The sequence below is a fragment of the Brassica rapa genome, chromosome A01 (genome assembly GCF_000309985.2).
Source record: "Brassica rapa cultivar Chiifu-401-42 chromosome A01, CAAS_Brap_v3.01, whole genome shotgun sequence".
In the NCBI taxonomy this organism is placed as follows: domain Eukaryota; kingdom Viridiplantae; phylum Streptophyta; class Magnoliopsida; order Brassicales; family Brassicaceae; genus Brassica; species Brassica rapa.
Genome location: NC_024795.2, coordinates 24765230 through 24778723, shown reverse-complemented (window position 1 = coordinate 24778723; position 13494 = coordinate 24765230). Strand labels below are relative to the sequence as shown.

General features: G+C 35.3%; 3 protein-coding genes across 6 annotated transcripts; all 3 read right to left on the bottom strand.

Annotated features, from left to right (window-relative positions):
- Positions 1–78: 78 nt before the first annotated feature.
- Positions 79–1288, bottom strand: LOC103840387 (nuclear transcription factor Y subunit B-3). The gene has a single exon (XM_009116892.3). It carries the CDS (start codon positions 749–751, stop codon positions 278–280), a length of 474 nt encoding a protein of 157 aa, XP_009115140.2. The 5' UTR covers positions 752–1288; the 3' UTR covers positions 79–277.
- Positions 1289–1582: 294 nt separating this feature from the next.
- On the bottom strand, positions 1583–6476 carry LOC103840367 (TSA1-like protein). 4 transcript variants are annotated; one of them, XM_018654115.2, is made up of 27 exons: positions 6363–6476; positions 6236–6287; positions 6089–6130; positions 5886–5992; positions 5707–5776; positions 5533–5610; positions 5403–5456; positions 5236–5301; positions 5095–5142; positions 4948–5013; positions 4810–4857; positions 4646–4708; positions 4516–4563; positions 4353–4421; positions 4221–4268; positions 4064–4126; positions 3932–3979; positions 3771–3833; positions 3634–3681; positions 3463–3531; positions 3322–3369; positions 3145–3186; positions 2978–3061; positions 2831–2896; positions 2721–2750; positions 2533–2636; positions 1583–2449 (listed from the first exon to the last, which is right to left on the bottom strand). In XM_018654115.2, exons 1-27 carry the CDS (start codon positions 6435–6437, stop codon positions 1742–1744), a joined length of 2307 nt encoding a protein of 768 aa, XP_018509631.1. In that variant the 5' UTR covers positions 6438–6476; the 3' UTR covers positions 1583–1741. The 4 variants fall into 4 exon arrangements, with proteins under 4 accessions (XP_018509631.1, XP_009115113.1, XP_009115122.1 ...); XM_009116865.2 differs by having other exon boundaries at positions 2831–2893; positions 6363–6475; XM_009116874.2 differs by having other exon boundaries at positions 2831–2890; positions 6363–6475.
- A 512-nt stretch (positions 6477–6988) lies between these two features.
- On the bottom strand, positions 6989–12413 carry LOC103841390 (NAI2-like protein). The gene is made up of 11 exons (XM_033276438.1): positions 11778–12413; positions 11649–11697; positions 11490–11551; positions 11138–11210; positions 10992–11045; positions 10860–10907; positions 10376–10462; positions 9988–10041; positions 9773–9901; positions 9256–9404; positions 6989–9141 (listed from the first exon to the last, which is right to left on the bottom strand). The coding sequence occupies exons 1-11, from the start codon at positions 11910–11912 to the stop codon at positions 8455–8457; spliced, it is 1527 nt and encodes a 508-aa protein (XP_033132329.1). The 5' UTR covers positions 11913–12413; the 3' UTR covers positions 6989–8454.
- Between the last annotated feature and the right edge of the window lie 1081 nt (positions 12414–13494).

The following is a 13494-nucleotide window of genomic DNA, read 5'->3' as shown; positions in this document are numbered from 1 at the left end:
CCGTGTTTTGTCTTGGTCAAATGAGTAAACCATCTGCAAGAAAGAACGCACAGACAAATATAATACAGCAGCAGCTTCTAATGAGTAAAGGGATCAGCTTTCTTCATCATCCTTATCTCTTTAATAATTTGTACATGAATCATCTAAATAATAAACAAACACTTGTTACAACATGAATGGCTCTGATCAAAAACAGAGAAGAATCAACCAAAGACATTTAGATTTGCATATACATAGAGCCATCTCTAGTTAACAGAGTCAGAGGTCGGCTGATATTCTAATTCATCCCACTCCCACCGTACACGTGTCCTTGATGATGATGCCCCATCGTAACAACCCCACCGTACATCCCTCCTCCACTTCCGCCGCCGCCCTCTTTATCGCCCTGTCTCCCTCCTGGGGCCATCCTCTCGCCTTCCACCTCTCTGTACTTCTGAAGGTAAACCTTCAACGGCTCCACGTAATCCTCGAACCCCAGCGTCGTCATCGCCCAGAGAAGATCGTCGCCGTTGATCGTCTTCCTCTTCTCTCTCTGGCACTTGTCCGACGCCTCCCCCGTGACGAAGCTTATGAACTCCGACACGCACTCCTGCACCGTCTCCTTCGCGTCCTTGGAGATCTTCGCGTTCGCCGGGAGCGCCTTCTTCATGATCCGGCTCACGTTCGCGATCGGGAGAAACCTGTCCTGCTCGCGCGACGACGCGCCGCCTCCGTCCTTGTGACCGCCTGAATCGTTATCGGAATCCGCCATCGTAAACCGGAGGTCGCGGCGAGAGAGAGAGTTTGTTTGGGTCCGTTGGATCGAGAGGATAATGATCGGATCGTGATGACACGTAAGATGTTATTGTTCGTTCGTTCGTTCTAACGATAAGTTTAGTTACACGTGGCAATAGAGATTTGAGATCTTAGCGGTGCAGAATCCACCACGTAGTAGAATATGGTTGGTTCTAATTACAAAGTGGAGAATGTGGCTGATCCTTACCTTATCTCCATAATATTTTTGGTGCGTTGCTAATGTTGTTCACTAATCTCCAGTTAGTAGGTGTGATTTATTTACTACTAAAAATTAATAAATTTCAGGTACAAAAAAAAGAATTTAGTTTTATGATTTTGCCCCCTTAACTCTCGTATCTTTCTAATTGTGACATATACAATTTGTTAATAACATCTGCATCTACTATATATGAAATGAGTCAAATAACAAGAATATTAAAAAAAAAACAATTATGATATGCAGTTATATAGCATAAGAACATCATTATGAATAAATTTTCACAATGTTTTTTATACAATAATTATAATAAACAAATACAAAGTAAGAAGAAATGAGAGTAGAAGTTGAGAATAGTCTTTTGAAACAATTCAGAAAATGGTGAATTTTTTCTAACTACTTGTTATTTTTTATTGACACTGCTATTTTATAATATATAAAATTTAATCATATAGTTGAATAGTTTTAAAAATGACTATTTTAATATTGAGAAACACATTTTTGAAATACTCACCCATAATATGCTCTAATCAACTAAAATTGATAATAGAAGTTTTATTAGAGGACTAAAACATAATTTGTGATCACAAATCTCTCACAAATTCACTCTTTATCTTTGAAAATGCTTACCCTCTCTCTCCTGATACAGCCAACAAACAAAGTCTGTAACAAAACAAGACCAAGAAAAAAAAGACAAGAACCACAACTAGTTGAAGACATGTCTTAACCACAATCAAGAACCTCATTAGTTCAATTAAGCGAACTAAGAAACTCAACCCAAATATGTTCAGCTCTCTTGGTCGTCTCAAGAGCGAACTCCTCAGCGGCTTGCTCGTCCTTCGCCTTGCGAACAGCCACATGATACTCTTCATAAGCCTGAGAAGCCTCCTTAAGAAGCCGTGCTAGATTGGTCTCCGTAGACTTAAACTTTAAATCTACGTTCACTTTCTCTGCTTCAAGCTTAACCAACAGTTTCTTGATCGCAAAGATTTTGATAGACAACGCGTCTCCTCCCTGAGCAAGTGTCTTGGCGAATGCGAACTCGGTGTCCACGGCTCTCTGCTTCTCCATGGCGGTTTCTTTGAGAAGCTTGGCCCGTGTTTGAGCGAGGTGGACTCTCTGTGAAGCCTCGAGTCCTTCTTTAATGACGGTTTTGTATTTGGCTAGCAAAGAGATGTAACCTATTGAAGCTGAGCTGAGTACCTCGTAACGCGTACCAGCTTCTATGATCTCGTCGAAGTTGGGATGGTTTACAAGGTCACGTGCGCTTAGACCGCGTAGCTTCTTTAGGGTTTCCTTTAAGCTGTCTATGTTCTCCGATGTAGCTGATGATTCGCTTGCGGTGGAAGTAACTGATGAAGATGAGCCAAGGACTTTGCCTACCTTTGAGGTTGCTTCTTGTCTATGGGTGTGAAAGAGATTGTTCAGTGAAGTTGTGAGGCTAGAGCTCTCTGATCCCTACCAAAGCACAAAATCAAGAAACTGATTTAGATATTAGAGTCCTACCATTGTTGTTTCAAAGAAAAATATAGATAACAAACCTGGAAGTTTGATTCTTCAGCGAGTATCTCCCCTATGTTAATTGAACAATCTGTGTCAATCTTAATACCATCTTTGCCTTTGTTAAAACAACCACACACACCATCTGCAAGAAACACAAACAGAGAGAAAAAAATTTAAAATAGCTCTCTTGTGTGTTTCTTTGGTTTAGAAAAGATTCAAAGCTAACCTGTAGACTTTAGAAGACCGCTAAAGCCAGCTGTAGAGAATAAACATATGAACATTGAGATCAAGTTAATTTTAGAGAAATGTGTTTGTGAGAATCTTTGTAGTACTTACAGTTGGATCCACCAGAAGTTTTCTGAACTGTACTACTTATGGTTTGTGTATTCTTTGCAGCTGCTGTGACAACAAGTGTAAGAGCTGTCTTAAACAAAAGTATTCAAAGATGGAAACATGACATAAACAGAAGCAGTGGTTTCTTACAGTATTTTCCAGAAGCCTTTGCACTTGCAGCTGCTTCATATTCGCGTTCGATTTCTTCCAACATGCTGCTTCTCTGAGTTTCAACTGTTAACAAAAAAAGAGACAGCAAGTTTAAAGTTTATTTCAGTTAGGCTTTGAGAGGAACAAAGATATCAAACTCTTATTACCATGTTCTTTGTAAGTCTTTTCTAAATGGCCCTTAGTCGCAACTGAAACATTGGAACATGAAAAAAAAAATATAAGAAAACTCTTTCTATAACATTCTGATTTGGATTCATATACTTTGTCAAGACTTATTGCACCAAGTTGTCTTCAATTTTAGAGAGAGTTATGTGTGGAAGTACCTTCAAACTCGCGTTCAATAGCATCAAGCATACTTTTTCTACTTGCAGCTGTAATAAAACATGAAGAAAACTGATTCAGTATACACTATAAACAAACATGGAACATAGTTTTATACAGTTGTAAGGGAAGAATTTTCTTACAGTGTTCATCATGATCTTTGCTTTCGGTTGAATCACTAGCCTTTCTCTCTCCAAGACCTTTTGTAGCAGCTACAGGTAAGAACATAAAAACAGAATATAACTTATCTAACTGATATGTTTTGAAGGACTAATATTCAGCAAAAAAGAAGTTCAGTGTTTTGTGAAAGTAACCTTCAAACTCGCGTTCGATAGCTTCAAGCATGCTATTTCTCCTTGCATCTATAACAAAACATAAAACCATTCTTCAGAATACTATGGAAGATGCAAAGTGATATCAGAAAAAAAAAGTAGTTAGAACAAGTCATTACTTTCTTCACTATCTCCTTCAGTGGAATCTTCAAGGTTTAGTTTCTTAAGACTACTTGTAGCAGCTGCAAATTAGTTTTGGTAAAACAGAGAAAATGATTCAAAATTTGATCAAAGAACTACAAGAGCTTATTAACATGGATAAAGACTATGATGAAAGTACCTTCAAATTCACGCTCAATCTCATCCAACATACTTTGCCTCTTTGCAGCTGATAACAAAGACATGCATGAGACTAAAACCTCCACGAAAGGTAAAGGAACTGCTAAAAGGTTAAATGGTGATAATATCTTACATTGGTCTCCTTCATCTTTGTTATCGGCGAGGTCATCAAGCTGTTTAAAGCTATCAGTAACGGCTGCAAGAGAGGAAACACTCTTTTAAGAACTTCTTGAACCAATAAAGAGTTAAAGATTCTCTATGCTTGTGATGATTATGGTAAGTCAAATTACCTTCAAACTCACGTTCAATTGCATCTAGCATACTCTGTCTCCTGGCAGCTGTAAGAAGACATAACATATATGTACCTCAGAAAACTGAATTAGGGACAAGAAGGTATCAAAGTAGAGATGAGAGTTTCTTACCTTGTTCTTTGTCATCATCTTGGACAGTGTGAGCATTAATCTTTAGCTGTTTAAGACCACTTGTAGCAGCTGCAAGTAGAAGAAGATGTAAACATAATCGTTAATCTAAGAAGTCTCACCACAAAGAATGTGAACCAATTAGGAGTATGTCAAGGCAAGATACCTTCAAACTCACGCTCAATCTCATCTAGCATGCTTGTTCTAGTTGCAGCTAACAAGAAGACAAATGAGATCTATGAGTCCTCTAGTTAAATATGTAGGTATCATGAGAATAGAGGGAGAGCAAATATTACAGTGTGATTCATCATCTGTGCTTGAAGTGGAGTGCCTTAGTTCTTCAAGACCTTTTGTAGCTTCTGAAAAAACAGAGGATAAAAACAGAGAGTCTAAGATGGTTTTGTAAAGGTAAAATGAAGTGATCTAACAAAACACTAGTTATGGTTAAGTATTATGATACCTTCAAACTCTCTTTCGATCTCTTCTAGCATCTTCTGTCTCTTTGCAGCTATAACAAACACACAAAGCCTGACTCAGTAATACTATAGTTAAAGACAAGGCATCAAACAAAGTAACAATGAGAGAGAGTTTTGTTTACCATGTTCTGCATCGTTGACACCAGTTAAATCATCAGCCTTTAGTTGTTCAAGACCTTTTGTAGCAGCTTCAAGTTGGAAATGAAACTAATTATTAGTTAACTAAGTACTTAATTAAACAAGTATTCTATTTTTAATGTTAAAAATACCTTCAAAATCACGTTCAATCTCGTCAAGCATGCTTTGTCTCATTGCAGCTGTAACACAAGAATATAAACTTGGAATTAGAATATAGAAGAAGAACCAAATGATTGGTAACAAGTACTAGAAGAAGAATGTGTGTGTTTTACATTGTTCATCATCTAATCCTTGAGTGGAACCATCAATCTTGAGTTTTTCAAATCCAGCTACAGCAGCTGTAAGTAATTATGAGGTAATGAAACAAAGACATAAACCAAAAGTCAGTATGAATCTATCAAGAACTAATGTGAAGTTAGACAGAAACATCTAAAAGTACCTTCAAACTCGCGTTCAATCTCCTCCATCATTTTCTTCCTCTGAGCAGCTAAAACTACAAAGGCAGCATAGTTAACACTTATTTAGTAAAAGAGTACACTATATGAATGTGGAGATTTTTTTTTTCTAACCTAGTTCTTCATCATCCTTAGATTCATCAACTTTGTTGATACCATCAGATCCAGCCTTCTTAAGTTCATCGATATGTGCTGTTATTAAGAAACAAACAAACCATTCATGTCAAGACTTTGATCCAAACATAATCAACTTTTGAGAAAAACAGATCAAAACAGTTCTTGACTTGCCTTGGAACTCAAGTTCGATATGGTCCAACATACTGGAAGGTGTAACGACTTCATCAGTAACAGCTCCTAACTATAGATCCAAATCACAAGAAACCAGATATTAATCAAGAGTCGCACTACTTTGCAGCAATCTTTAGATCTTAGTCATCCTAAACCAAATCCAAACCCTAGCAAGCTACCTGAGACGAGGTATCAGCAGAATCTTTAAGAGTTTCCGCTGATTCTTCTGATAGAGACAGAGAAATAGTCTTATTACCCGTCACTGTACTGTTTTTCTGACCACCAGCTGATGAGATTACATACACAACAAAGAGATTAATTGTCTTAGTCATAGACAGTAATTTATTTGCAGAAAAAGAAACAAGAGAGAGAGAGGTCTTACATTGATCTTCTCCTTCGTTGCCTTGGAGAGACTTGACATTATCTGCAACCATATATCATTTCCTATTAGTTCAAAAAAAAATATCATTTCCTTGTTATGACCTAACAAAAACTATGAGCTTCTTCAGACAGTTTATCGTAAGATTACCTTGGTATTCACGGTCGATTAGATCTAAATTCAAACCTGTAGTTCCTTCATCCTACACAGCAAAAGTCAATGCGTTTGAAATCAATTCATATGGTTTTAGAGAAATAGTGTTTTGTGTATGGCGTACCTGGCAAGAAACTTCATAGAAGCTTGAGAGAACAAGACAGAGAGACAAAATCAGAGCTAAGAACTTTGTTCCCATGGCGTAAGTTGTTATCGCAAAGATCAAGAGATACACTGTGTTGAAGCTTGAGAAAACACATAACAAGACTTTAAATAAAACCCAAATTAACAACTCAACGTGGTTTTCTAATTTAATAATATAAATTCACGTGGCGTTATTTTTTTTATATATTCCACGTTCCTACTGCTTACAAGTCACCGCTCTTTGTGACTCTGTAAAACCTTCATGCAATTATGCTTATCCAATATCCACTCTGTATCAATCACGGTTTTATCTTAGGCTAACATTATTTTCTTTGAATATGTTTAACAAATTTTTAATGAACTTTTTTTGGAATAATAAGCTAAATGTTTAAATTTTGAATCAAGTGCCGTTGGTTCAACTGGAAAAACACCGTAGAAAATTTTTAGAACGTAACCCACATCATAGAGTTACACTTGAAACAAAATTAATATTACATGACGTTGTGGTCTAAACTTAGAAAAAAGGTTTTAATTAAAATTAACATCAGAGTCTAATCGTGTCCATGTTTATCTTAATAAAAAGATAAAGTTGTCCACGTTCTGTGAACTTCTTTGCTGATGTAATTCAATAATGCGATGGTCAGTACTACCAAATCGTATCTTTTAGATAAGCACATATATTTTATATAGACTAGTCTGTCGATCAGTGTTTTACATTGCACTCATTGGCTGAGAAATGTTTACAGGTATAAGATAATATTAGCGTGCAACATGAGACAATTAAATACATTATATATATGGAGTATATGATCATGCATATGTGACAACATATGTGTCGGCCTTAACTCAACCATCAACTATATTTTTTAGCAAAAAAGAACCATCATATGCTTTTAAAAGAGATCATTAATTCAAAATCAGACTTCACGATCTCAAGACGTTGGCTATAATTTCTATTTATAAACATTTTTTACCAATCAACAATTTTAAGCTGATAGTATATATATGTAAGTCCTATGTTTGTGTAAAATACCTATATGAAAGGAAAAATAACCTATAAAATATAACGATATTGTCATATTGAAATGGTTGAAGTTTAATAACCTCAACTGCACTCATCCCTGAGCATACAACATATCAATGTAGTAGTAGTACTGAAAGTCGAACCTCAAAAAGAGTGAATAGACATATTGTAAATGTAAATAGTAATCTAATTTAAGGTAAACAAGTTTAATCAATTCTAATAACTAGTGATAATTCAAATTAAAATGATCGAATGAACTTTGCAATAAAAGCAAGTAGACAGAGAGCTAACAAGAAGCAACTAAAACACCAAATGGGAGTTGAAGCAGATAATTTTAAAAAATGATTACCAAATAAATTCTTGGGTTTAAAGTAATTAATTTGAGTGACTAGATACTAATTTATGATGATTGATCAATCAATAGTAATCTTTAGGTTTAAGAACAGTAATGTAAACTAATTCATTTCATTGATAATATCATACACTAATTAAATATCTATCATCAATTTATATTAATAATCACAAATCTGTTGTGTGTTAAACACAAGTCTAAGTAGTTAATTAGCACTTCATTCATCAATATTTATTGTCTTTTTGGACAAATTAATCTTTATTGTCTAAAAATACAAAACATTTATAAAATTCATTCATATGTTTCAACGAACACAATTTGGACATAAAATGATTTACTAGCTTCTAGATTAATTAACTTGGCCTAAATTAATCTATTATTAAGAAGATGAAGTAAATATGGAGGAGTTGAAAAAGTTGTTTTGTGGATTAAACTAAATTGTTCACAACTCAGCAAGTTATACTCATATTACTTTCAAAGCCATGAGATGATGACATGATATATCTTTAGCTTTGAATTAATAAAATAAATTTATTGAATTTGGTTTATAAGGATGTTGACATTAGTCCATATATAGTCTCGATCGAAAACAAACAAATTTTATTGAAAAGTAATGATGACAAGGAATACTGAAACATAAAACAAGATAAAAAGTGCGTAAATCAATTGAGAAGAAACATAAGAGAGTACTTGTATCTAAGTAAGAGTGTTGAGAAACTGAACCCAAACGACATCTGCCTTCTCGATGGTCTCAAGCGAATATTCAGCAGATGCTTGCACCTCCTTCCACTCGCGCACAACCACACGATGCTTCTCGTATGCGTGAGACGATTCCTCTAGAACGCTTGATAGATTCTCGACACTCTTCTGGAATTGAATCTCAACTTGTTTCTTCTCGGCCTCAAGCTTCAACACCGCCTTCTTCATTGCGAATATTTGGACGGCCAAGTTGTCTCCTTTCTGAGCCAAAGCCTTGACTAACTCGAACTCAGCGTCCACCCTTTTCTGCTTCTCTATGGCCACGTTTTCATGCAATATGACACGCTGGTGCACGGTTTTCACTCGCTGAGAGGCTTTGAATCCTTCTCTTATCACAGTCCCGTATGTGGCCAGCCTCGAAATGTAGGTTACCTTAGCACGGGTTAGTTCCTCATAGCGTGCAGCCATCGTCAATATCTCCTCGTAATCCGAACGATGCACGAGCTCACGCACCTTTATACCAACGTACTTTTTCAAGGTCATTTTTAGCTTAGTTACCTTCTCTGATGTTTCTGTAGTAGAAACCTTTCCTATTTTTACATCTGTCGTCCATCGTCTTTTCTTATGATTATCAACAATCTCGGTCAGCGATGTTATGAGACTAGAGGTCTTTGACGAGGAGCCCTACATATCAAAGTTAACACATTTATAGTGATGTTACTAAAATAACTTCATTTTATCCCAATAAATTATTGACTATATTTCATGGAAATATTCTCCAAGCCTAAGGAGCATTACCTTGATGGATTCTTCCTTGATGATGTCATTTAAGTCATACTTTGGTATAACTATAGAATCGTCTCCCTTAACACCATTATTGTCTTGGTTAATACAGCGCCATGCACCTGCATGCCCACAGCAACAAAAAATTAAGCTCTTCTGAGTTTCTTGTAACTAGGGAATTTAGAGATTGCGAAACGGATTTCAGCATGTTTCTTGCTTAATATTAAGGAAACAAAATTTCTTATACGACATATAGTTGTAAAAAACTTAGTAAATTTGGGATTTCTTTCTTTTTTTTTGGAAATAAGACCATTAGCTAATCAATAATTAACGTTAAACACTACAAACACTTGAACAATAATCTTATCTTGGCGTATTCATGAAAACTCTCGGATTGCGTAGTAGACATCATACGATTCTCGTTAGGAAGGAGTTAATTTTACATAGTCTAGGGTCATTTCCTTCTCACATTTTTTTATAATAATGTATGGTTTATGGTACGTCCAAATTAAAAGTTTTATGAGAGACAAACCTGACTGTCCAATTGCTAGAGATCCCAGAACCCCTGAGCCACTACTGCTTGTCTTCGACTCATACTCTAGACGACCCTCCACTGACTCTTGCTTCGACTCATACTGTTCACGACTCCCCATTGACCCATCTGAAAAAGGTAACTAATTATATACATCACGTTGATCTGATAACTCTTTTAAGAACTGCCTTTGAGAATAGGAAGATTATATATACCTTCATTTCTAGTTATTGTCGGTTCCTTTATCATGAACCCTCGGTTTCCCTCAGCTGTTACAATGCATGATATAATATATGCAAATCAGAACAACTAGCTGAACCAAGAACTCTTTTGCAAGAGATCTCTAGAGATCTAACTAGCATATAAAGAAGTAAACAAGAACACTAACTGAAGTGTATCCTTACATTCCTTTTCACCGTTATTATAATATATTCTTCCATCATCTGTATTTTCACCCCCTGGAATTAAGAAATGAACAAATAAGCTTCAGCAAATTAAATTAAATTCGGATGTTAAAAAAAAAAATTAAATTCTCTAGATAAAAAGTTTTAATACAAACAAGTATTAACTATATAAAAAACTTTATATCATCTCAAACCGTACCTTGGAATGTGTTTCCACTTGTTTCCACCTTACTCTTTTCCTCTGTGATTTCTTCTTCTTCTACAACAGTTCTGCTAGATGCCGAAGCTAGGATCGAAATGGAACATGTGAACAGTTATTAGTTGGAATAAAACTACTTAAGCATTTCCAACTCATCTATATTTTTTTTTATAATAGTATTTAGAGGTAAATTTACTATTTTTTCTTTAAAATGTATATTACTAGTTTTCTTTCTATAAATAAAGGAATAAATAACATTCTTCTGTTTTTCTTACTTTATAATAGAAGAATGCTATTTTAGAGGGATGTATTTGTGTAAATTATTCTTCTATTTTAGACAAAAAAATAGCAAAATACATTAGAAGTCTTGGATATTAACAATATATCACTTCTTTTTTTTTTTTTTTTTTTTTTTGTTAAGTATATCACTTCATGCACCAAGAAGTTCAAGATTATCTAAGAACACATATATAGATAAAGTTACCTTCTATCTGGCGTTGAAGCTCTTTCACCCTTTCCTGATTCGAAGCACCTGAATTTAACAACACAAAAGAAAAATGTTACCAAAAACGACTGTGCCTTCGAGAAACAAAGTAGAATAAAAAGAACGTCTTACCGGTTTCAGAAGCATCCATTAATTCAGCTTCAGATCCAGCATTTTTATTAAACCCTACAATCGAAAAGGACAAACCTATTAATAACGTAACGGATCTACATGACCTTTCTTATTCAATCTGAATAGGTAGTTCTAATCCACTATACCTTGCAATAGACGTTTGATGTCTTCCGAGCTACTCGAACCTTGACCCGCTTCATAACTACTAGCAGCTTCAGACTATATATAACCGAAAGTTCACAAACCACAATTTTTCTTTAAAAAATAACCCGTTCACTTAAGAAATCTTTAATACATGTCCAAAAAAGTGTACACCAAATCACCCATAAATTATTGTTTTTACCTAGAATTGAGTTATAACTTATAAACATCAAAATAATGTTCTAGTTTAGCTCGTCTTTTATTTTAACCTAGCTAGAATTGAGACATCAAAAATGTCCACCTCATTTTTTAACCTAGAATTGAGTTATAAACATCAAAAGAATGTTCTAGGTTTACCTCGGCTTCGACAGAGTGAGACACAGATGATGTCTCTTTCCCTTCGAAGGTTTGAACATTAGCTGCACCCAAACAAGACCCAAATTCAATACAGTTGCTATTTATATATCGACGTTAAGATAACAAAAATATTAAGTTCGTCAAATATATATTGTTTACATTGAGATTCTTGACTCTCTAACGTTCCAAATTCCCTGCTTCCGCCAACCTAAACAAAAACCAAATCCATGCATGCAAGTCAATTTTAATTCTGATCTTCATCTTATTATTCCTTCTTTAATTGTTTTGTATGGTAATAATTAGGAAAAAGGTATCTGATCGTGGCTTGCTTACCTGACAAGAAATCTCATGGAAGCTTGAGAGAACCAGACACATTGCTAGGGCCAAACCCACATTTTTCTTTCCCATCGTGGAGATTGCCATTACAGACACCAAATTAAATACACTGTTTTGATCCTTAATATTGTACTTTTTAGTTGTTTTGATGTTTGAAGCAAAACTTCTTGTGCTTTAAATAGAGCCCATGATGCAGACTAAACTAACGAGTCTTTTTATATATACACATATAATCAATTCACGAGTCTTTTTATATATTCATCAGTAACATAACGTATTCTATGCTTCGTAATCAATGATGTAAATATACGTTAAGGTTTGATAACTTATGAAGTTGTTAATGGACCGGGTCATGGAGTGATGGAGCTTATTGATTTTTTATAAGTGCACTCGCTATATCATAAGTCAGGCTCAGATCTGGTCCATGTATAGACGACATGGAAAAAAACCCATAAAAACAAGTGTTCAAATTCCTATTAAAGTTCTTTACTAAACCTAAAATTTGTTTCGCGATTAAAACAATATATTATCGAAAATTATTCAAATCGTATTCGTTTGTGCGGCCGGCTTGGCACTGGACGCCAGGTGCCACGGTCCTGAGTCCAACTCTAGTTCCAACAATAAAAAGATTCCGAATTAAAAGTAAAATTCGTAAGAGAATATTATATATACATTTCTCAGTAAAAGAAAATTTCTCTACTTTATTCCTTAAACAAAAAAAAATATAAATAAATAAAGCATGTGAAATTCACCACAAAATTAGGTTTATATCATAAAGGTTCACATGTGTAGCTTTGATTAACTCGAACCCTCTTGTATCAACTCAAAAGATAAGAACACTCTTTATAAATCACTCTTAAGGAAACTCACTCAAAACTTTAAGCTCTCAAACTCATAAACTCTTTAGTTATATCACAAGCTGATATCTCCTTATATAACACTTTAATTATCCTAAACTCATTAGGATAAACACAACACAATATTTCCTAAACTCATTAGGATAAACATAACTTGTGATCTAAGTAATCTTCAAGCTTATCCAACATTCTCCCCTTTAAGCTTGAAGTTCTCCTTCATTCCAATATAGCTTCTCATTTCTTGGAATCTGATTCTTCCCAAGGCCTTAGTCAAGATATCAGCCTTTTGTTTATCACCTTGAACATACTCAACTTCAATCTGTCCATTCTCAACACATTCTCTAATAAAGTGGTACCTCCTGTGTATATGCTTATTCTTCCCATGAAACACCGGATTTTTTGTTAAAGCAATGGCAGACTGATTGTCAATACGAATCACCACCTTCTCGCTCTCCTGGCCGGTTATCTCACTCAACAACTCTTGCAGCCATATGGCTTGACGTGCAGCCTCAGTTCCCGCCATGAATTCTGCTTCACAACTTGATAATGCCACCACTTCTTGCTTCTGAGAACACCAGGATATTGGACTATCATTGATGAAAAACATGTGACCAGTTATGCTCCTTCCATCATCCTGATCAACTATGTAGCTACTGTCACTGTATCCAATCAGTCTTGGTATCTTCGATGTAGACCGCTTGAACATAAGTCCATACGCAATGCTTCCTCGCAGATATCTCAATACCTGTTTCATAGCAACACCGTGTGACTCCCTTGGGCTCTGCATAAAACGACTGAGCACTCCAACGCTG

Excerpts from the sequence above, each read along its gene's own strand:
- LOC103840387 (XM_009116892.3), bottom strand. The coding sequence starts at position 751 with ATGGCGGATTCCGATAACGATTCAGGCGGTCACAAGGACGGAGGCGGC.
- LOC103840367 (XM_018654115.2), bottom strand. The coding sequence starts at position 6,437 with ATGGGAACAAAGTTCTTAGCTCTGATTTTGTCTCTCTGTCTTGTTCTC. Across the intron at positions 3,834-3,931 it reads GATTGAGCGTGAATTTGAAG|CTGCTACAAGTAGTCTTAAG; the intron begins GTACTTTCATCA and ends ACTAATTTGCAG. Across the intron at positions 2,897-2,977 it reads AAAGGCTTCTGGAAAATACT|CAGCAGCTGCAAAGAATACA; the intron begins GTAAGAAACCAC and ends CACTTGTTGTCA.
- LOC103841390 (XM_033276438.1), bottom strand. The coding sequence starts at position 11,912 with ATGGCAATCTCCACGATGGGAAAGAAAAATGTGGGTTTGGCCCTAGCA. Across the intron at positions 10,042-10,375 it reads AAGTGGAAACACATTCCAAG|CTGAGGGAAACCGAGGGTTC; the intron begins GTACGGTTTGAG and ends GCATTGTAACAG. Across the intron at positions 9,405-9,772 it reads TCTAGCAATTGGACAGTCAG|AAACTCAGAAGAGCTTAATT; the intron begins GTTTGTCTCTCA and ends CCTAGTTACAAG.